This window comes from Pan troglodytes, chromosome 5 (genome assembly GCF_028858775.2).
Source record: "Pan troglodytes isolate AG18354 chromosome 5, NHGRI_mPanTro3-v2.0_pri, whole genome shotgun sequence".
In the NCBI taxonomy this organism is placed as follows: Eukaryota; Metazoa; Chordata; class Mammalia; order Primates; family Hominidae; genus Pan; species Pan troglodytes.
In genome coordinates this window covers 142,764,507-142,786,511 of record NC_072403.2, presented here as the reverse complement: position 1 = coordinate 142,786,511, position 22,005 = coordinate 142,764,507, and the positions used below count along the sequence as shown (strand labels likewise).

At 37.9% G+C, this 22,005-nt stretch overlaps 1 protein-coding gene across 50 annotated transcripts in view; it reads left to right on the top strand.

The window, feature by feature from the left end:
• EPB41L2 (erythrocyte membrane protein band 4.1 like 2) overlaps window positions 1-22,005 on the top strand; it is a 224,334-nt gene that overhangs the window by 176,928 nt on the left and 25,401 nt on the right. For 8 of the 50 annotated variants that reach the window (XM_009451999.3, XM_063813475.1, XM_024357417.3 and 5 more), the window contains 4 exons: window positions 1,393-1,565; window positions 16,520-17,083; window positions 19,065-19,187; window positions 21,012-21,110. In XM_009451999.3, coding sequence (XP_009450274.1) covers window positions 1,393-1,565; window positions 16,520-17,083; window positions 19,065-19,187; window positions 21,012-21,110 — 959 coding nt within the window. Of the gene's footprint in view, window positions 1-1,392; window positions 1,566-6,452; window positions 6,516-8,407; window positions 8,555-9,885; window positions 9,988-14,109; window positions 14,278-16,264; window positions 16,319-16,519; window positions 17,084-19,064; window positions 19,188-21,011; window positions 21,111-22,005 lie in introns of all 50 variants that reach the window. The other 42 variants (XM_054686307.2, XM_054686306.2, XM_054686308.2 and 39 more) reach the window with 20 other exon arrangements.

Here is a 22,005-nt window from a genome sequence, read left to right as displayed (position 1 = left end):
AGCGAGACTGTGTCTCAAAAACAAACAACAACAACAACAAAAACCGCTGGAAAATAACTATACTTAATGTAAAATGCAAATTTATTCTAATGTTGACTATGATTTGATATGGGCATTCAAAGTGTGAGTATTTAAGGGCTGGGAAAATCTCCACAAGGTGAGGTAGTAGAATTAGAAATGGAAAGAACTGGCCACATTTAGAAATATATACAAGGACCTTGTTGGACTTGCTGGTGTTGAGGGGTGAAGAGTCTTGGAAGATGTTCACGTTCCCAGTTCAAGCAAATGGGAGCAAATATGAGAAGAGCGTTTTGTGAAAAGGGCAAGACTGGGAAAGAATTAAGTTTTGGACAGGGCAGGTGAAGGCTGTGGATTGAGAGGTAGCTTGGGATACATGTATTCAAAGTGCTTGAGGCCTCTCAAGTTCAGTATGGTATTTCACACACAATCCTGCCCTCCAAGAGCTTGCAGTCTAAAGGTGTTTGTGTTGACCAGGCTTCCCTTAGGACATGGAACCAGAGTAAACTTCATGGTGTCCGTAGAGTACTTTTTATGTAAAGTGAAATGACCTTTTGGTAGTTCTGTTGTTTGGGGAGGAGCTACAGATGGACAGAGGTCCTGCCACCTACTACTCACTTTGCCTTGCTGATGTTTGAGGTAGTCTTGGTTTGATCTGCACTATGACAGAATTTTCAATACAATATACATTTCTGCTTATCTGTAGGAGAGAAGAAGAGAGCACATGAGGGCCAGGTTTTCTGGGATGAGGGAGGTGTCTATGTATAGATTTACCATAGTTCGTGTTAAGGCATTGAGGAAGGGGATTAAAAAATAAAAAATATTAAACATAAATATAGAAGTTAAAATCCCTAAAATTTACCTTTACTGTCTTTTATTTACTATTTTTTCTTTTGAATGGTATTCAAATTAAAGGTTCCTTTATGGAGCAATTCTTAAAACTTATTGGAGCAAATCATCTTAATAATTGCATAATCATTTGTTGCAATAGATAGATTCAGAAATAAATCGTAGGAGACCAAAGAGTTAAAATACTGCTTACCTTGTAATTCTGTTTGCCTTAACTCTGGTGTTTCAGCTGGTCTTAGAGCTCCTCCTACTGGCCAGTTCCATGATCTGAGTTTATCCTTCCAATACCTGTGGTTTGAGACCCTGGTGTAGCTCAGTGCATTAAAATTCAGAATACTTTCAGAATTTGGTAAACGTTTAAAAATTAGTTTATTTTATATGGTGGGTATTTTCAGAGCTCAAGCAATGTCTCTGTTCCTGTTCACTATTTATGTGCTGCCTGTTTATCTCCTTAAGGGGGAAATTTTCCATAAAGTTTACGATTCATATGTCCTAAAATAATCCAAAATTGTCACTCTTTACTAGCTCCGATTGGTGTCATGGACCAAAGTCTTATGAAGGATTTTCCTGGCGCTGCTGGGGAGATTTCAGCCTATGGACCTGGACTTGTCAGCATTGCCGTGGTACAAGATGGGGACGGCAGGAGGGAAGTGAGAAGCCCAACTAAAGCCCCACATTTGCAGCTCATTGAAGGAAAGGTATGGTAAATTAGCACAGTATGTGGTTTTAAACATTTACTTAACCTAGAGGGTATCTGTTGTATTTTCTGTTTCAGAAATCAAGTATTTAAAATGAGTTGTTCTGTGTTCTCTGCTGGTCATTTATGTTTTCAAATATGCATAGTGGTCTCTAACCTTTGATTGTTGTTCAAAGCAGAATATTTCAATGTAAATTATTTTAATGCAAGTAAGTAATTTACTGGCCTTTTTGACTGTCCTCATAATCACCTTATCTAATTGAATCCTCAAAGTAGAAAAGCTATGATGATTTGAAATTTATTTTTGGTTTGGTCCAAGTAAAATTTAAAATGTAGCTTCTTGATTATTTTAATTATTGACTTGAATTTTTTTACATCACCAAAGATAATCTTTATGAACAAATGTATTCATTAATGATCTATAATTAATGAAATTCTCAAGAAAAGGTAATTGTTTTGTGAATAGAGAGTGAGAACATGGTGTGTTGCTTTTGGCTTTATCTTGTGCGTACACCATGGTGAAATGGAGAAGTAACCCATATTGTGTTCTCAAATGTGTCACTGTTATCTTTTGTTACCTTGGGCAGTAACATCACTTGAATATTGATTTGAGAAGCCTTTGAATTCTTCAGATCTCTTTTCTGTGTCTGCACAAAGCGACTTTTTTTTGCATGCAACATTGGAAGTAAGCACAGATAAAAACAAATGAATCCATCATATTGATTCATAGTGCTTTCTATTTTATTTTTTTTATTTTTTCGAGATGAAGTTTCGCTCTTGTTGCCCAGGCTGGAGTGCAATGGCTCGATCTCAGCTCACTGCAACCTCTGCCTCCCAGGTTCAAGTGATTCTCCTGCCTCAGCCTCCCAAGTAGCTGGGATTACAGGCGCCTGCCACCACGTGCCTGGCTAATTTTGTATTTTTAGAGAGACGGGGTTTCACCGTGTTGGTCAGGCTCATCTTGAACTCCTGACCTCAAGTGATCCACCTGCCTCAGCCTCCCAAAGTGCTGGGATTACAGCTATGAGCCACTGAGCCCGGCCGTATAGTGTTTTCTAAATTTTAACTTTGAAAATTTTTAAAAGACATAAATGTATAAAGACATGCTAGATGAAGTAGCTGCCAGTGCCTCAGGAATTCCTACACTGATAGCCTCTGAGGCCCAGCATGGAGAAGGTCTCAGGGACCACCACATGGGCCCAGTCTTGTGCCACAAGGTCAAGTGCTACCTGTATAGCAAGTGACATCAAATCATCGACATTCCATCGTTAAAGAATTTGTGACTTCATATGGAAAAATTATTTGGTGGGGAATTCAGATAAAAATAACAGAAATTGTGTCCAACAAGGTTTCTTTCAATTGCTGACAAGTTGTCAGGATAGTTCTTTAAAAATTTTGCTAACAAGGCACCCAGGAGAGTGACTGCTTACATCTGAAACAGAAGAGCTCAGCATTTCAGAATATCTCTGTTCCATTTTGCCTAGTTAACTTGACATATCTAGTTATTTTCCTTAAAAAATGAAAAAGTTCTTTTAAATTTCAAAGGAAATCCTCCTTGTCTGCAGCGAACAACTGGGTACACTGGCATTTTTGCTAATGCTTTGAATGTCTGTCAGCAACCAGGTTTAAAAGTAAATAATGCTGTTTGAGTTTCATGGGATCTATTTGCAACTAGTTTGAAAATAATTAAATGAGTCATATGTATAAATTTTATGTGACACAAGTAGTCTAGTCTTTTCTCTTTAAAAATGGGTCATTTAATTCATTTCTAACTACACTGTGTTAATATGGTCCCTCCTTTAAAGTAAACGTTTTCACTAACTACTCATTTTTTCTTTTGTCCTCTTTCTCTCTTGCATCTGTTTTTCCTTTGATTGTATCTGTTGTGTAATTTCATATTCAATCACGGGTTTGCACTTGAGAATAGACTGTTTCCATGTGCCCACCTTCACCTCTCATCCACCGTACTTCATCTTTTTCCCCAAACCTATTGCCTGTCCCTGAAATGGACTTGCTTTCAGACATTTCAGAGGAAGACCCCTTTGGGGAGGCTGACCAGATCACACTAGACAGCTTAGAGCACCTTTCCACAGGTGAAATATCGGAGCAGGGGGATTCTGAAGTTGCTATGCCTGATTTGGTCTTGGATTCTGCCATAGCCCCTTCTCAGCCTGACTGTCCTTCTCCCATCCATGGGAAGACTCTTAAAGCAGCTGACGACAGTGATTCTGAGTTTGGTTACTTCTCCTTCAGTTTCTCCAAATGTTTTCCCTCCGGCTTCCCCTCCCTTCTTGATGAAGATGGATATCTTGCTTTCCCCAGCCTCCCCAAGGTCTGGGTCTCCTTCCTCCCCGCTGGTGTGCAGCACTATGTCCCAATCACCTCCCCTTCATTCATTCCTTCCCTTATCCTCATCTTTGGGCTACTTCTGTCTGCTTCTCAGTCAGTTCCTTTTTCTCTTGCCTTTTCCCTTCCTCTGGCTCTATCCCTCTGCTATCTGGAGGCTAAAGCCGCCTCCTTTAATGTTTCTTATGACTGTGACTTGAATGACAAGCTAGAGGAAGAGGAAGTAGTTGCTGGCATGCCTACGTAAGCTCAGTTTGTGGAGTCAACACAATACACTTTATCTTAAACCCTTCCTAATATAGAGTGTAAATGTGTGCATACATTTCACCACTGATTACCCTCAACATAGTAGTACCTGCACATTTTCACACACACAATATTTTAGTGCATGAGAAATAAGTGTAGACACTTCTCCTTCATTGATACCATTGACCAGTTCCACACATTCTAAGTTAGGAGCGAAATTGTAGGATTATTTTACAAATATCTAGATCAAAGTAGATTTGTAACAGAAGGTGTGGGGGAGGAGGGAAGGAGGAGGGAACCTGTATTGCCCATAACAATCCATGCAGGGTCTCTCCATTTTGCAAACAGATATTCATGCTGTTCCTTTAGGATGAAATCTTTTTGTTTTGATATAGAATTTAGGATGCAGTGGACATAACTGTTCTTGATGTATATTAGTAGAATTCCTTAGTACTGTTATTTCTCTTATTGGAAACCCAAGTGTGTTCTAGCATCTACGAGGATGTATCTGTAACCTTTACTCCTGACATTTGTAAGTCTAATCTCAAAAGCTCCTTATCTCCCTATTATTGTAGTATTTGGAGACCAGATGAATTTTAGCTAGTTTTTTTTTCTAACCTTAAATTATGTAATTATATATAAGAGTCACTGTAGGGTATTTTATAAGGAAGGTACTATTCTGTTGTCTTTAACAAATGTATGTGAAAAGTGAAACATGGCTTTTTGAAAATTTAGACTATATAACACTAAGATTGGGCCTCATAGTGCTCCTTTATTTAAAATTAGGTGTTTGGTTTGAGGATTTTTACCCCTATATAAGGCAAATTTTTTTCAAGTATCCTACCTCTGTGCTACTAAGTCAGCATTAACATGTACAATATATTTTTGATTATTTTGTTAAATGTGGCCTGGTGATTTAGTGCCTCATATTCTGTGGATCCTACCAATACATAGAGTAAATCACAAAATTTAGAGCAAACCTAAAGAAAAATGTAAAGATAATTGCAGTGAGTATGCATTGTAGGACAATTGTTAAAAGTTTACCTGAGGAATATCAAAGATCAACATTTTAGGGAATTAAGTGTTGACCAAGGAGTTGGAAGATGTTTCTTAACAGATTATTGAATGTCTGTGTCTCATTTTTCACATCTGATAAAGACTCTGAGCTCCTTGCTTACCTCTGAAAAATATTATGAATGGTTAAAAAGGTAAGCCGTTTGAACTCTCAGATTTGACACTATCATCCTAATTAAGAAGGAAAAGGATATATATTAGGAATTAACCTGTAAAGGTTAAATGATTTGCCTTTGATAAGGGAGTCAATATTTTTATTCTCACCATTTTTTCCCTTGAGTCAAAATTCAGTCAGTATTTGTTAGTTTTAAACTTCTACATTCATTCTTTTGAATCATCAGATATTAAGAAATGTCCAACTATAAAAAACTGTTCTTATTTAAAGAATTTTATGTAAGTGGTTATATTTCAAAGATTATTTTTAAATACCCACCATTTTAATATGAAACTAGTTAAATAAGCCAATCCCCCTCCCCCAGCCAGAAAAGAAATCCATATTTAACAAACTGAATCATAGGTTGAACATTTGTTCCCCAATATAAAGCTAAAAACAAATTTTACATCATTATACTTTACCCCATCACTAGTTGCTTTAGACATTTCAAATTAGAACAGATTGAATTATGCCATTTTTGCACTCTCATATTCTTGTTCCTGAGTACAAAATATTCAAAAGCAGAGCATAATCTAGGGACTGAGAAAGAGTGAAGCTTCCATCCTCCATTCCACCTTTGCAAAGGATCATTTCCATCATTCGTACAACACTGTAGGTGAAGAAAGACCAAAGAGGCTTAATATTCTGCATCTTCTGAGGGCCTCACAATAAAGGTTGGTAACACTGGTTCACCATTTAAGTTCAAATACAGCTTCTTTGCACTGATGGTAGAGTTTCCACTAATACTCCCCTTCTTTCTGGCCGTTTGCTGTGTGACTTTTCAGGCGAAGATGGAAGAAGAGGAAACACAGCTGGAAGAGGTGGCTGAGTTTTCCCTAAAGTTAAACATCTCATGACTGCTGCCTGCCATTAGTATTGTGGGGGGAGGGTCCACTCTCAGGGTTTATTTGTGAGTTGTGTTTGTTGTGGCTTTAAGTTCATAAGATTTGTATTCCTCTTTTATTTTAATGTCTTAGACTGTCGAACTCTGGGTCATTTTGGTGCTTGCTGATTGATACACTTATGTTTATTTGCCTTTTCCCCCCTGTGTGTGATTTAATTTCACAGAAAAATTCCTTGAGAGTAGAAGGGGATAATATTTATGTCAGACATAGCAATTTAATGTTGGAGGTTTGTATAATCTAAGAAAACAACTCTGTCCTAATGGCTGCCCAGCTGCTGTGGACGGGAGGTCACGCCTAGGCTGGCTGGCAATGTTCTTCAAGCACGGTGCATGCAGTGCATGGGGGAATTCAGCTCGGGAGTGCATGTTACCAGCCTGACGGTGTTCCTTTCAAGTGGCTTAGGCAGGACTGTATCTACTAGAAGTTCTCAAAGTGACAAGTGGGAAAAAAAAGTTTAGTCAAATGAATGAAGTTTTTATCCAGTACTCTTGAAGTTGTTCTACAAGTAAACCTATTCTCTCCTAAAGGGTTAACTCTACGGCATCAACCTGAGGTAACACAATCTCATCCTTAATATGTATTAACTAGAACAGAGATTTGTTTATTGATCTGGCATTAAATCATTTGACTCTTGATCTTGATCTGTGCCCACTTTTTTTGTTTTTTTTTGGTTAAAATCCATGATTGGGAATGTGGTCCACTTTCAGTATTCTGTTTGAGAATATGCTAATTAAAGAAATTATTTTAATTAGAAAGAACAAGCAAAAGTGAGAGAGAAGGAAAGGAGAAAAAGAAAGCCCAATCACCCAATTATGAATGTAAAGTGTAAAATATGTTCCCCGTGTCACGTGAGAACATTTTTTTTTCCCTTCTTATTTTACAGTAGTATGTGGCAATGTATTCAGTGGAGAACTGCAGCTCTCAGTAATCTGACTAATCTGTTTGGTTGCTTTTGGCAGCTTGGTAACTGATGGAAATGTATTTTTGCTTAACTTACTAAAATGCTGTACAGTGTAATAAGTAACATTGCTTTGAACCAATGCAAGAAATGTGCCTGATCTCAAGCCACAGTCATTTTTCCATGCCATGCAAAGATTTTTAGATTTTCATGAGTTTTTGCAAATGGCTATAGAAGCTCATAGATGAGCTACTATGCTTGTGCATGAATATGGAATATCTAATTTTATTGGTTGCATGACCTGTTCCTTAAAGTGGGATGAAAGCTATAATCCACAGGTGGCCCTATGATTTTTGAAATATAAATAAATATTTAAAATTTGGTTAAAACAAATACTATTTATGAGAGCCAGTCAAAAAAAATTCCACAAATACCATTTATCAGGGCCTGCTCCCATGAAAATGGACCTGGTAGTTTTTCTTGTGTATTTGTCTGTATAAGGACGATCTGGCAGTTGCGGAGGCTAGACCCCACTTTTGTGCTTGGCAAGTACATGAGACCAGTCTGTGGTTTATTTATTCTATAAAGAGGCTAAACAGAAGCAGCCTCTGGAAGCAGTAATTTTTATTCCTTAAGAATTAAAAGCCATCACTGGAATTTCCTGAAAACAAACAAACAAAAAACCTTGGCTTTTCCAGCTGGGGGATGATCCTGGTCTGGCTTTTTCTTCCAGCCAGTGTGCTTCTGAGTCTCTACCTTCCTCTATTTTGTACTTGATTTCCTATATTCACAGAATGCAATTTTAGGAGTAGTCCTAATCAGAAAGGTAAATTTGCTGGAACAAAGTCATAGTCTGAGTTTCAAATCCAGGTACTGGAAGAGGAAGTGTTATTAGCCATTTTGATGATCAGTTCCATGTCATCTTTCTGATAATGTAAATAATTATTCCTTTAAAAATCCTAAATAGAGAAGAAATCAGAACCCTTTAAAATGTAAATCATTGAAGAAGTACGCATTGACTTTATTTTCAAATTTTGATGAATTCATGAACTTACTCATAGATAATAATATGGCTTTAGAGACTTGGCATTTTTCTTGCTTTACTATGGTTTTTTTTTAATCGTAAGTTTGCTTTGTCTTATTTTTTGGTTTTATTTTTGTCCTACTGGGTTTTTTCCTTTTGGATTTTTTCCCCCCTTTGTTACGTTACATATTGCTAGGAACTGGATAAGGCCCAGGAGGACATACTGAAACATCAGGCTAGCATTAGTGAACTCAAGCGCAATTTTATGGAATCCACACCTGAGCCGCGCCCTAATGAATGGGAAAAACGACGTATCACACCTCTGTCCCTACAGACACAAGGGGTATGTCATTAGCTATTTGTTGGCTCTGTCTCACTTCAGTTGCTCAATAAAACTTAAATTGTTAATCTCTATGTTGAGTCTAGGGAAGTTACAAAATGTTCCCATTTAATTATTTTTATGTAATTACTAACAATTTTTTAAATACTAAATATTAACAATGTAATAGTTATTGGCCTAGTTCTTAGGTAAATTGCATGAGTTTCAAAATACTTTTGAAATAGTTTTAGGATAATTTCACTATTTTACTCAGGTAAATTGGTAGTAGTAATGAATTGTTATATAGGACAATTTAGAAACTAACATACTGTATTTAAGCATTTTAGTTACTCATATCTGAAATAGGGACATTTACTTAGTATAAATAATTAATAAATAAAGAAATATAGACTATCTTTAGAGTGGTTTAAAGTTATTACTGTGAGGAAAATGAGTTTAACTTAGCTTTAAAGACCGATGAGCCCTGTTGAAAGCTTGAAAAATATTATATATAATACGACTTAGTATTGAAACTTCCTGGTAATGAAATGTTAGAATTGTGTTTTAAAAACGTTTTTTCAATCATAACATTTCTCCTCACTTACTCTATTTCTTTTCATGGTTTACTTCTCCCCACCACTGATATGAGTACATACTGCCTTCAGGATATATTCTCAATACATTTCTCCATTCGTTGTCATCCGCATCTGTGCCTCTAGGATTCTTCCAAATCCCTCCTGTTATTGACCAAGAACTTCCATGGGCTCATTTATCATACTTGAGTGGACAGTGATCATACTATATTTAATCTGTAGTTTAAAAAATGGTATAAAGATGTTACCCTACAATTTCATCTTTTTCCTTTCAGCATCTAGTCTGGCTTGAATGTTGCCAAATTGTAGACATTGATTTAGATATTCTAGTGCTATTTTTATTCACCTTTCCTTAAAAAGAAAAGCTGTTAGTTGCTTTAAATTTCTAAGTTTGTGCCATTGAAAAAGAAAGCTCTTTAAGAACAGATGAGCAAAAAGAATTGCTGAACTGAAACACAGAACTTTTGAAAATATTAAGACATGCTTGGTGTAGAGTCTTATGAAGTTGAATACAACTTCAGTTCTTAGTTTCAGATTTTTCTGAAGATGATAAAAAATGTCAATTTCAGCAGTCTATTCCAGAATGTTGTGTTTTCTGGAGAAAGGGTCTGATGCTATGCCAAGGTTTTCACCTTCCATTATGTGCCACTTCTCCTGGTGTGTGTCATTGACCCACACTGGGTCAGTGTTTTGTGTTTGTGTTGCTATAGGTGTAATGTATGTGTCTTATTTGTTGATTATGTCTATTGTTTAAAACAATAGAGAAAAGGAGACCATCTTTTCAAGGATATTTTATCCGTGAAGGAGAAGTACCTGATGCCGACAACACGGACAGTTGAAGAAAAAGCTCAGGAGACGGACAAGGTGTTCACCTTGCACCCTTGGATCTACTCTTGCTTTTTCCCCCTTTCCTTTTGTTTCTATCCACAGCCATAAGATTTCTTTTTTCCTGCGTGTCATACTAAAATATTTTCGAAATGATTTTTGAGCATTTAAAAAGTTAAATCCCCTGTGTATAGAAGCATAGGATTGTTGGATGAGAAATACCATATTGCAGAAGCACTTGAAAAGTCAAAATTTGAAATACAGAAACATCAACCAATTTAGGTGATAACTGATTCCTAATTTGATGTATGTGGCTGACAGTTGGGAAACTGATTTCATGTGAAAGTGCACTGTTTTGTACAATACTTATGCACGTCGTGTTGTTAACCATTTATGTGCCTTAGATGATGAGTTTACTAATTACATATGGAAACCTTTTGAGTTTTCACTTGTAAGATTTTTAATGGGAACCAAGATTTTGATGCACCATGGCAGCCCCTCAACTCTCTCTCTGCTCCTGCATGTGTGACATTTCTGACACTGGTGAGGAAGTTCACTTTCCATTGCCTTTACATCCTCATTCTTCTCTTTCTACTGATTTTACTTAGCCAGGTGTTCAGTCTGTTATTTGCTGGGACTGGAGAGCTTGGAGTCTAGTGGAGGAGACATGGAAATAGTTAATTAGAAAAGTTTCTTTTTTTTCTTTCTTTCTTTTTTTTTTTTTTTTTGAGATGCACTCTTGCACATTCGCCCGGGCTGGACTGCAATGGCATGATCTCGGCTCATTGCAACCTCCATCTCCTGGGTTCAAGCAACTTTCCTGTTTAGCTGGGATTACAGGTGCCTGCTACCAAGTCTGGCTAATTTTTTTGTGTTTTTAGTTGAGACGGGGTTTCACTATGTTGACCAGACTGGTCTTGACTCCTGACCACGTGATTTGCCCTTCTTGGTCTCCCAAAGTGCTAGGATTACAGGCGTGAGCCACCACACCCGGCTGGTGATTAGAAAATTTTCTAATTGGTACTTGGAAAGTTTCAGACACTAGGAAGTAAATGTTAAGAAGGTGAAATACAATGTTGTGTTAGGAGGGGATTAGGAAGACGGTTTTGTCATTGTGGTCAGGAGGAGATGACATTTGAGTTGAAACCTTAATGATAACCAGGTGGACATGTGAAAATGTATCCACATGTAAGGACGAGCCACAACACAGGAACTGAAAGACCAAATGACAAGGGCTTGGTGAGCAAGGGGGAGCACGAAGGAAGGAAAATTCAAAGAGGTTAGACCCTAGGTCATGTCACGATCTTAAAGGCCATGCTAACAGTTTGGAATTGTACAGTAAGAATGATGGGAAAGCATTGGAGAGTTTGAAGGTGAGTAGTGGCAGAATCCCACCTGTTTCTGACAGAAGTCCCCCTGGCACTGGATGAGGAATAGATTATAGGGGCTGTGAATGAGAGCAGAGATTATTAATAAGGAAACAGTGATTCCCTTCCACAAAGTAGATTCTGTTAATTGGTAGAGAGTATTCATCAGAACACATAGCAGGGTTGGGAAAGGAGGCAAAATAAGTAGAAATAAGGAGTTTATGGTCTAGTTGAGATGAAATATTTTCAGAACATTGCAAATGAGAAAGATAATGTCATGAAGCTAAACCAAGTGACATATTTATATACTTTAAAGGTTAGCCTGAAACCAAAGCCAATTAGACTCCATGTGTATAATGAGGACTTTAATATCACATGCTTTGAAATATTATGTATTTTTCATAACCTGTCCTTCAGAAGCAATCACATGGTATCATTCGATCAAATTTAAAGTGATGTCCTTGGATTTTTGCAGTAGGAAACTTTGACATTTTAGTGGAGATGTTTAAAATTATTATCATTTTTCTGGATCTCATGTTTTAGGAATGTACAGTGTAAAATATCTTGTCATAGAAGTCACATTAAAGTGATGTTAATGTGAAATTTAAATCTGGAAAAGCCCCCAAATGGTTTATCTGTACTGGAAGTTACTTGTTTTTCTGTTCTTTTCCTCTCCAATACATGCAGGAAAATACATACTTTTTTGACATTCATATAGATTGTTCTTATTACAATCATCCATTCATCCGTTTGCCCAACAAACATTTATTGACCACCTACATTGTATCTTTTTTGTTTTTCTTTAAATAACATACTACTATTAGTTGAAAGTATGTGAGCATTTGTCTACGGGAGTGTTTTGACTTTACCAGAGTACCTTTTCAATTTCTGTCTTTGTTGTATCTTCATTTTACTGTTAATTCTGCAGGGGTTCTCGTTTATCTTTGAATTGTAATTCTTATTGAAAGTAAAATAAAAAAATTATGCATAAGTATATAATTTGACCACTTTTCCAAATTTCTATAATATGGGCTTTTATAGCTTTTTAAAAAAGCAGGAATAGTTTCTTTTTTTAAAAAAAAAATACATTGAATTTTCAAAGTGGCTGTAGTTTGAACAATTTTGAGAGTAGAGCAGAAAATTGGAAACCAAGTCATTTAATCTTTAATGGGTAAATAACTCTATTGTAATCCTCTTAACGTGTTGTATGAATTATGATGACTTAAATTTGCATAGACTATTCTCTCCTGAGTCTAAGAGATTATGTACATTGAGTTGTAAGGTACTTTTGAAGGTATGTCATTGGATAACGAAATGTGTGGCACTTCTTTAAATTCCCCAGTGATCTCTCACTGGGAAGGGCATCCCACCCACCCCCACTTCCCCAAGGGATGATGTAATCGTAGAGATGGTAATGAAGTTAAGTCAGTCCAAAAGCTTTTTCTTCTGCTGAATATTGCAAGTGCCTACTCCCCTCACCCTCCTCACCTCACTTTCTGCGCTCCTCACCCTTCTTAGCTCACAGTATGAAGGGGCCCCTTAGGAGCGTCATTGATTTTTCTTTAAGATTTCTGAATAGTGACTGGGTGCGGTGGCTCACGCCTGTATTCCCAGCACTTTGGGAGGCCGAGGAGGGTAGATCACCTGAAGTCAGGAGTTCGAGACCAGCCTGGCCAACATGGCAAAACCCCGTCTCTACTAAAAATACAAAAATTAGCTGGGCGTGGTGCTGCACGCCTATAATCCCAGCTACTGGGGAGGCTGAGGCAGGAAAATCACTTAAACCTGGGAGGTAGAGGTTGCAGTGAGCCGAGATCGCGGCACACTGCACTCCAGCCTGAGTGACAGAGCGAGACTCCGTCTCAAAAAAAAAAAAAATCTGAATAGTGGGGTTTATTAGGAATTATTCTCACACTTCTGACATGAGGGGGTGCTTCATGATGACTCTTGAATATTGACATTTCAAGTTTCTAAGGACAGTTCTGCTGTCCCTCAGGCAGGTTAGGAGCCATTGTTTAAGAGCCAGACACAGCGAAGTTAAATTTGCTTTAATGGTTTAATTTAGGGAGAAATAATTTTCACGTTGCTCATTGAGCTTTCAACTCTGAGTTTGTCTTCCTATTTTGAATTGTTTTTCTTTTTGCAAAAAAAGGGGACAGGGTAATTTATTCTGTGGCATATTTAGCACGCCTGAGGGAATGAATGTGGGCTGCTGTCAGAATGTTTGTTGTACAGAGAGTTAAGGTGGTATTGAGGAGGGAGATTGTAGGAGTTGGAGTGGTGAGGGAAGGCCTTACAGAAAATGCAGACTATGAAGTGGGCCTCAGGGAGGTTAGAAAACTGGAAAGGCCCAGAGTGTGCAGATAAGGGCAAAGAAGGGCCTTGGAGGCAGGAGAGGGAGGACTGCCCAAGCTGTAACACAGGAATAAGCATTTCAAGTGTAGGGGCCACTGAAGAGGCCATTCTGTGCAGAGAAAGGCCAAGGAACTACCTCAAGAATATATGAAATGGCGTTTGGGTGGGTCGATTGTGCTCAGTCGGTGATCAGCCAAGCAGTTTTCACTGGTTTCTGGAGGTCGCAACTATCAAAGATTCTCAAGCAGGGTGGAAAAGCTGGCGCTCACAAACCTCTTCATAAGCCTGCTCCAGAATCTTTCAGAATTCTCATCTTTTCTTTCATTTTATGCTGTTCTGTTGTTCTTTCTTGTGTAACCTTTCCTTTCTTCCAATAGGTCACTGCTGTCTGTTCTGACTTATTGCTAATTCTTTGCTCTTCCTTTTCTGACCTCTCTAGAGCCTAGAAGAGGAGATAACATCAATTTTGTTTAGTGAAAAGGGCTTTTCTGATAGCATGAAAGCCACCTTCACTTCAGCCACCACTTGGACAGCAGAGGGCGCTGTTGTGAGCGCTAATGCACCTTCTGAAAAGCTTTCTTCCTCGCCCTTCTCACACTTGCTTGAGGTGCATTTTACTTTGTTTCCCCTGTTACTAAAAGCCACATATGAGAGAGATTTTCATTTTTTTAAATATTCATGCACCATTCCCTCCAGTGCTTTCATTGGTGAAATTAATTCTTCCTGGGAGAAACATTCAAGAAACAATGACTGAATTGGAACATGAAGAAAAGATATAGATTGGATGTTTCTCCTGCTTCTTTGGTCAAAGAAAAAAAAATCTGCCTAAATTCAGAGAATAATTTAAATCATTAAGTTCCAGAGTCTGGGCTGTTAAGCAGAGGGAAACCCTCAACCAGATATGCTTTGCAGAGTTGACATTTTCAAAACCCCAAATTTCAGGCATCCTCTGATGGCATGTTATTTTTAAAGTTCTGTTTATATGGAAAAAATCTGAAGTGCCTCCCATGCTCCATGGAATAATTGCTTTTGAATGACCCTAAGGAATTCCCTGAACTTGGGCAGAACCTATCCAGCCAATTGAGGTTAAGATATAACAATAATAGTAATTCACTGATCTATAATAATAATGAAATGTGTGTTTCAGAAATGTTCTGGTCACTGGATATGTTTATTATATGTAGTCATGGTTAAATTTTACCTGTTTATCAAAATAGATTGAGAGTTTTTTCAGTTTAATATCTAGAAACCTCTGAGTTTTCAATAAAACTGGAAAGATAGCTGTCTTCTGTTAGTAATGTGATTTACATGGTATTAATTTGGGTCAATGAAACCATGCCCTTACCATGTGTTTAAGAATAATAGGGCAGGTCCAAGAGAGTTTGTGAGTAGACGTTGACAGTGCTGCAGAGACGTGTGTGTGTGATGTTAGGATCTTCAGCTCATGGTTGTCCATGTGTCTGGGAGAGATGAACTCAGCCCTGCTGTCTGTTAGAGGCTCCAGTCCAGTTAGTACCTTGGCAGCTTCACAACAATATCCAGAGGGCTCAGTGGTGTGGTGCCCTTCTCCATCCAGAATGGAGTCACTTTCGTGAATAAATAGGGCTCTTGGCTCTAGCTGAATTATTTTTAAGTTAGATCATAGGCAGTAGTACCATCTAGAAGTCAAAAAGTTGGCCATGCTTGAGTTATATCACTGTAAAGCAGACTTTTTGTGTGAGAAAAATGTGAAGCTTTAAAAACCCCTCTGTACAAAAAGGTTTCCACCCTAGTTAATAATATCATAACATAGTAATTTGTTCCTAATGTATTAAGTCAACAGATATTTATTGAACATTTAGGTGGTATATTACTCAACTGGAGTAAATTACTTTACTCCCAAGAAGTAGATGTCTGAAGGGGATAGGAGTGAACATGTCAAATAATAAACTTGACTCAGTTTAGATTTCAAAGATGCTAGTAGAGGAGCTAAATTGTAAGAGAAAACACTTGGAGTCACCATTGACACCCACCCTATTGTATAATACAGCCTTTGCCAACCTACGATACGAATTGGAATGTTAATAACCATTTCTGGAATGAACATTTTCATGTTAATAGCCTTCTGAGGCTAACTATAATTTTGCCAATTAAAACTTTTTTTTTTTTTTTTTTAAAGAAAACCAGCAAAAAATAAAAGTGCCATCTCCTTGGTGCTGTGTTCATTTAAGAATCAGCGTTCCAGGCTAGACTTTATAGTCTGATTAAAACCAAAACTGTTACTAGGTTTTAAAAGTTAAATTTTTTTCTTTAAAATGATGAGTCAGCTTTGGTATAATTCAATTTTTGTAAACTGTTTTAACTACATAGGTAGAGCTTATAGGTATATCTATAATAAAAGCATTTTACTTCTTTGGGAGGATGCTGGCTGTTTTTGTGTCTTTTTGTAAGCTTTTTGGCATTTGTCTTGATTGTCCTCTATGTGACCTTGAGCAGAGGTTTCTGTAGATGTTGATTCTTGCTGTTTTGTCTTTGCAGTGTCAGATGTTTGTTTCAGTGGTTGTTGAGGTAAAACTGTATTGATTTTGTGTCCTCGGTTGCTTTTTGTTCTGCAGACACGTGCTCCTGAGTCAGAAGGGCCTTGCACTGGAGCCAGGGATGCTGTTAAGGTTCTCCCCTTTTTCCATGTTAACACCATTGCCTCACGTTTCTCATTGCCCTCACGTTTGCCCCACTTCCCTTTCAGTCAGCCATCATAATCATCTTTGTTTTTCTCCATGACATGAATCTGCCATCGGTTAATTTGGGTTTCCGTTGTTTTTATTTATTCATATATTTTTGTTTTCCCTCATCCATCTTTTTTTGTACAGAGTTCACATGAGACTCTGAATATAGTGGAGGAGAAGAAGCGGGCAGAGGTTGGGAAAGACGAAAGAGTAATCACAGAAGAAATGAATGGTAAAGAGATATCACCTGGGAGTGGTCCTGGGGAGATTCGTAAGGTGGAGCCTGTGACACAAAAAGACTCCACCTCCCTGTCTTCTGAGAGCAGCAGCAGCAGCAGTGAGAGTGAGGAGGAAGACGTGGGAGAGTACCGTCCCCACCACCGAGTGACCGAGGGCACCATCAGGGAGGAACAGGAGTATGAAGAAGAGGTGGAGGAAGAACCCCGCCCGGCAGCCAAGGTAGTAGAGAGGGAGGAAGCAGTGCCCGAAGCCAGCCCAGTCACACAAGCAGGTGCCAGTGTAATCACAGTAGAAACAGTGATCCAGGAAAATGTAGGTGCCCAAAAGATACCCGGAGAGAAGAGTGTACACGAAGGTGCTCTTAAGCAAGACATGGGAGAAGAAGCAGAGGAAGAGCCACAGAAAGTTAACGGAGAGGTGTCCCATGTTGACATTGATGTTTTGCCACAAATTATTTGTTGTTCAGAGGTAAATGGGAGTCCCAGGTGGGAGCCAAACTCTAGAGCTGCTTCTCAGATGGGGAACTCCTGCCTTTCTTCTCCTGTCCTCCCAGTTCTTCAGCTTTTTTCAACAAGAATCTGATTTTTCTCTCTCATGGGAGGAAGGGGGAAGCACTGCTTTGTGGATTTTCTGCCCGCCCAGTTCATGGGTTCCAGCTTCTCTGCGGCCACTGGACACCTGTAGGGTAAACTTTCCTACAAGCACCACATCAATTTTTCCTTCCCTTTTCACATTTAAATTTTTCTTTGCATGTTTTGGGTGTTTTCAACTGTTTTGTCTTCAGTTGCACTGCTTCCTCACACTAAATGCCTTTTTTTCCCCTTTTGGTTTAATTAGAAAAATGTATATGTAATGTTGAAAAAAAAATGGTCACTGCTGAGTGTGTGTGCCCCTGATGTCATGATTGGGTTTGACTTCTTGGCTCATTCTTCAACTTCAGAGTTTTGGAAATGACAGCAGTCTCTGATTACCGTGGTTCTCTGAATGCAGTATCCAGCAGTGATGAGAATGTTATTTCTTGAATGCCACTGTGATTTCTGTTTTGGGATTGCAGGGGTTGTATGGTTTTGTAAGAGCCTTTCTTTTCTTCCAGGCAGCCAGAGGCTAGGCTATTTGATAGGAGGATATCCTCGCTTCTCATTCTATCCTGATGTCAATTCTGGAGTATTTGCCAGATGATTATATGTTTTGTGGATTATCTATACATTGGACATGAATCTTTTTCTTTTCAAAGAAGAGAACTTTTTGGTCACTAAGTGCAGTGTCTCTCATTTGGGAGTTAGGCTGAGGGAGGGTTTATTTCCTTGGGAATATTTCTTGATTTTAATATTAAATGCCCACAATACAGAGATTTATTTTGTTCTCTTCGATGGGATGGAAAATGTTGAAGTGACTTTGTCTTAAAATAATTAAGTGGATTTTAACCATGTTACTTTTAAACTTCTGTTTCACTTTAGAGAAGATTTTTCAAGAGTCTTTGAACACTTTGAACTATTCTGTATTTAACATATCGTTACTCCTCTTTAAATAATTATGCCTGTTGAGAATGTTCTCTCAAAGAAAGTACTGCAGTATTTTGGTAGTGGTATAGTCTGGTGTTGCATTAATATTAAACATGCATACTCGGCAGACTACAATGTTAATAAGCCGTCGAATATTTCCTTTAATGTTTTAAATTGTTCAAAGCATTGGTGTAACATTGATGGAGTAATTTTAGATAGAGCATTTTAACTTAGGTAATACAGAAGAAACACTGCAAATTTTAGACAGGTATAACTGAAAACAGTAATACTTGAAGACATCCTTTCTGAAAATGGTGTGTCTGTTAACAATAAGGCAGAAAAGGTATTGTGGGCAGAAGAACAAATCTTAGCCTACCTAGCTGGCGTGCCAGTTAAAGGCAGTGAGCCTTCACACAAACTATGTGGTCCTTTAAATTATAATAAAAATAGAGACAGGTCACTTCACATAGTTCATTCTATTTTCTTTTCAATTTATTATTACTTGCCCAAAGCTAAGGAGGGAGGAGGAGAGAGAGAGAGAGAGAGAGTGAGTGTGTGTGTGTGTGTGTGTGTGTGTGTGTGTGTGTGTGTGACTATACACTAGGCTTGACATAAAAGTAGTTTGGGACCATCTTAATTTAAAGAGTAACATAATTTAGGAAGCCATCATGTCAACTTATTTTTCATATATGTGTATGTACACATACACACATTCATATATATGTACGTGTCTATGTGCACATGTATGTATGTGTATATATGATATATTTGAAGGAAAATTTTTCTTTTATTTCTTTTGTTTGTTTTAGGTTGTTTGCTTTTACTCTTTTCTTTTGTGCATGAGTGTGTGTTTGGATATGTTTCTTACTATTATTTGTGAAGGTTCCATTAAACACTTTTACTTTATTACCTCTAGAATTTATTTTTCCCTTCCTTTTCCACCTCAGCCACCAGTGGTAAAAACAGAGATGGTAACAATTTCTGATGCCTCACAAAGGACAGAAATCTCCACCAAGGAAGTCCCCATTGTCCAAACTGAGACCAAAACCATCACATATGAGTCTCCACAGGTACAAAAGCTCTAGACTTGGACTGTTCGAGCTCTTTTTTCCCTTAGTGTATCTATGTTTTCATTCTTTCTTCTCTTAGTTTACATGTTTCTGGCTTTGATGTAGCTTTTTGTATCTGCACTTTGTAAGTGTACTTCAACAACATAATTTGCTATGTTCTCTTAGATTGAGACAGAGAGCTGCAATTAAATTGGTAACCCAGTAATTATAGGGGAACTGTACATATGATTATTTAGGACAGACAGTATCAATCTTGTTCATATGATTGAAAGCCATTTCTGAGTTGACATATCTAAGAATGTTTGTGTACACTTAGGAAACAAATTGTCTTGCAAAGTTTATCTGATATAATTCATCGATTAATAATAATCCGATCTAATTGTGGATGTGATTTAGGCTTCTTTCCCTCTCTAACTCCGTGAAGATTGACCCAATCAACTCATTCTTGCTTGTAATAACACACATACACACACACACACACAAACACACACAGGCACACACACCTGTGCTTCTCCTTCGTGTGGAATTATTTTCTAAAGACCTATGTAGTCATTCAGATGTGAATGGTGATACCATGAGTCTAAATAATTATCAGATTTTGTGTGTTTGATTTTAGGTTTTCACACATTGGTTCTGTAAAGATTTGGAATAAGCATTAAGATGTTTAACCTTAAGAATAACAAAAAAAGATAAAGCATTCATGATTTCAAAATAGAATATAAAATAAATATTTTCTCCACTGAGAAGATGAACCTTCTGTGGTAGAATTGTATCATGGTGGAGGATGTCAGGTTATTGACCTCTCAGCATATTTTTTAAAAGGTTTAATGCATGCATGTGTGAAACACATCTGAAAATTATTTTGGATATGGCATCCTTGTGTGTGCCTTGATCCCACATAAGCACAAATAGGTTTCTTATGAACAGCTTGGCGGGGGAGCATTAGTCATGTGTCTGTGCTGTGGTAAGTTGCCAGAATGAAGAAATACAGGTGCATGACCCAAGTTTGAAAGAGATTTCCTCTTACAGTCAGAAAGGCTCTGGACCATCCAGTTATTTCCTCGTGTCAGTGTCAGGAAACAGAGGGCAAATATGTTTCATGATCTTAACATAAACTATTAGGCTATTAATTTGCTTCATTGATTCCCCTTGGAAACTCTAGAATCTTCTGCATCTTTCAATATCAAAGCAAACAAGTTAAAATCTATTTTAACATATGTATGGGATTTATATATATGTAGGAGCACATGCGTATGTGCAGTATTGAAATATATGTGCCCGTATATATGCTCACAACATGCAAACTATTACAGGAACAATGTAGTTGATAAAAACAATCTGCTAGAGGTAAGCAGATAACCAAATCATGCAGATTCAGTTTGTCCTGGTCAGGTTCTGTTGCTTGGTAATTTGATAAAATGTTTATCTATTTTTACCCACCTGTGCTTAAAAAACAACAAACTCAGCGCTTCTGGTCACTGTGGAAACTTCTCTGCCTGGCTCTCTAGTTTCATTTTCTAGCTTGTGCAAAAGTCCTTCAGACAAATTCTGTCATAATTCCCTTGTAGCTTTCAGTCCCACCTACTATGTCCATTCTCCTCTCTTTTCTCCACTCACACAGTTGAGTTTGCTTCTCCATGTGCACCTAGCCTTTTGCCTCTACTCGGTTTCAAATACCAGCCGCTCTCCTGGATGGTAATTACTATTGCAAACACGCAAACCACATGGATTTTAAAAGATGCATATTCGATGGGGCGGGGATCTTCTCTGACAACATAACAGAAGTTAAGCATTACTTTGTATTTTTCCCCCAACTATCCAAAGATTGATGGCGGGGCTGGTGGTGATTCGGGCACGTTACTGACCGCACAAACCATCACATCTGAGTCCGTGTCAACAACGACAACCACACACATCACCAAGGTAAAGCAATGCCGGGGATCATATGGAGAGGATGGTACATTACAGACAGAATCTTTTCTGAATTGTTTCTCTCTTCCTGTACACACTTCCAAGTAAGATACAGACAGTGCCAGTGGAATCAAAATGCCTTGGTTTAAAGTATCCAAGAAATTAGGCTCCATTGACAAATGCATTCAAACCAAATTGCAATTTTGTGAAGTACAAGGGGGTAAAAATATGTTACGAATAGCTCTATGTAAGATAGCTACAAAACCATAAATAATTTAATAAAATTTATAATTTATAAAAACAAACTTGTGCTTCTACTTTTATTAAACCAGCCCTCCTGACTAAAGCGAATGAATGAAGGCCATCATTCAGAATTTTCAGCAAGTTGTTCAAATAATGTAGAATTTCCCTCATTTAAGATCGCTAGTATACTGATTTGGGGCATTCCCCTGTTCCTCCCTGCATAATTCTCTAAATGTTTAGCACTGGGTAACCAGTCATCCCTGGATCAGCAGCATCAGCTTCACCCGGGGCATTGTTAGAAGTATAAATAGCGTGGCCCCACTCCAGTCCTCCTGAAACCTTAGAATTGTCTTAAGAAGCTTCCAGGTGATTCTGATGCATGCTGAAGTCATCAGCTTTCTAACTCCAGCCTTATTTTCCACTATTTCCTTCTTCTGTTTTTTACTTTGGATAAGTGTCTAAAGGTCTTAAAGGTATCCCTTTTGCCCTTCCCAACCCATGTTTCAACAACAATTTAAAAAACAGCAAAAGTAATTTGTAAATTTAAAAATGCCGCATAAATGGAAGGTACTGTTGGTGCTCATTTTAAAACATATCCAGTTATTAAGCATAGTGATAAGCCTGGTTTGTTATGGTAAAATGCTGTCACTTGTGACTGAGAGTG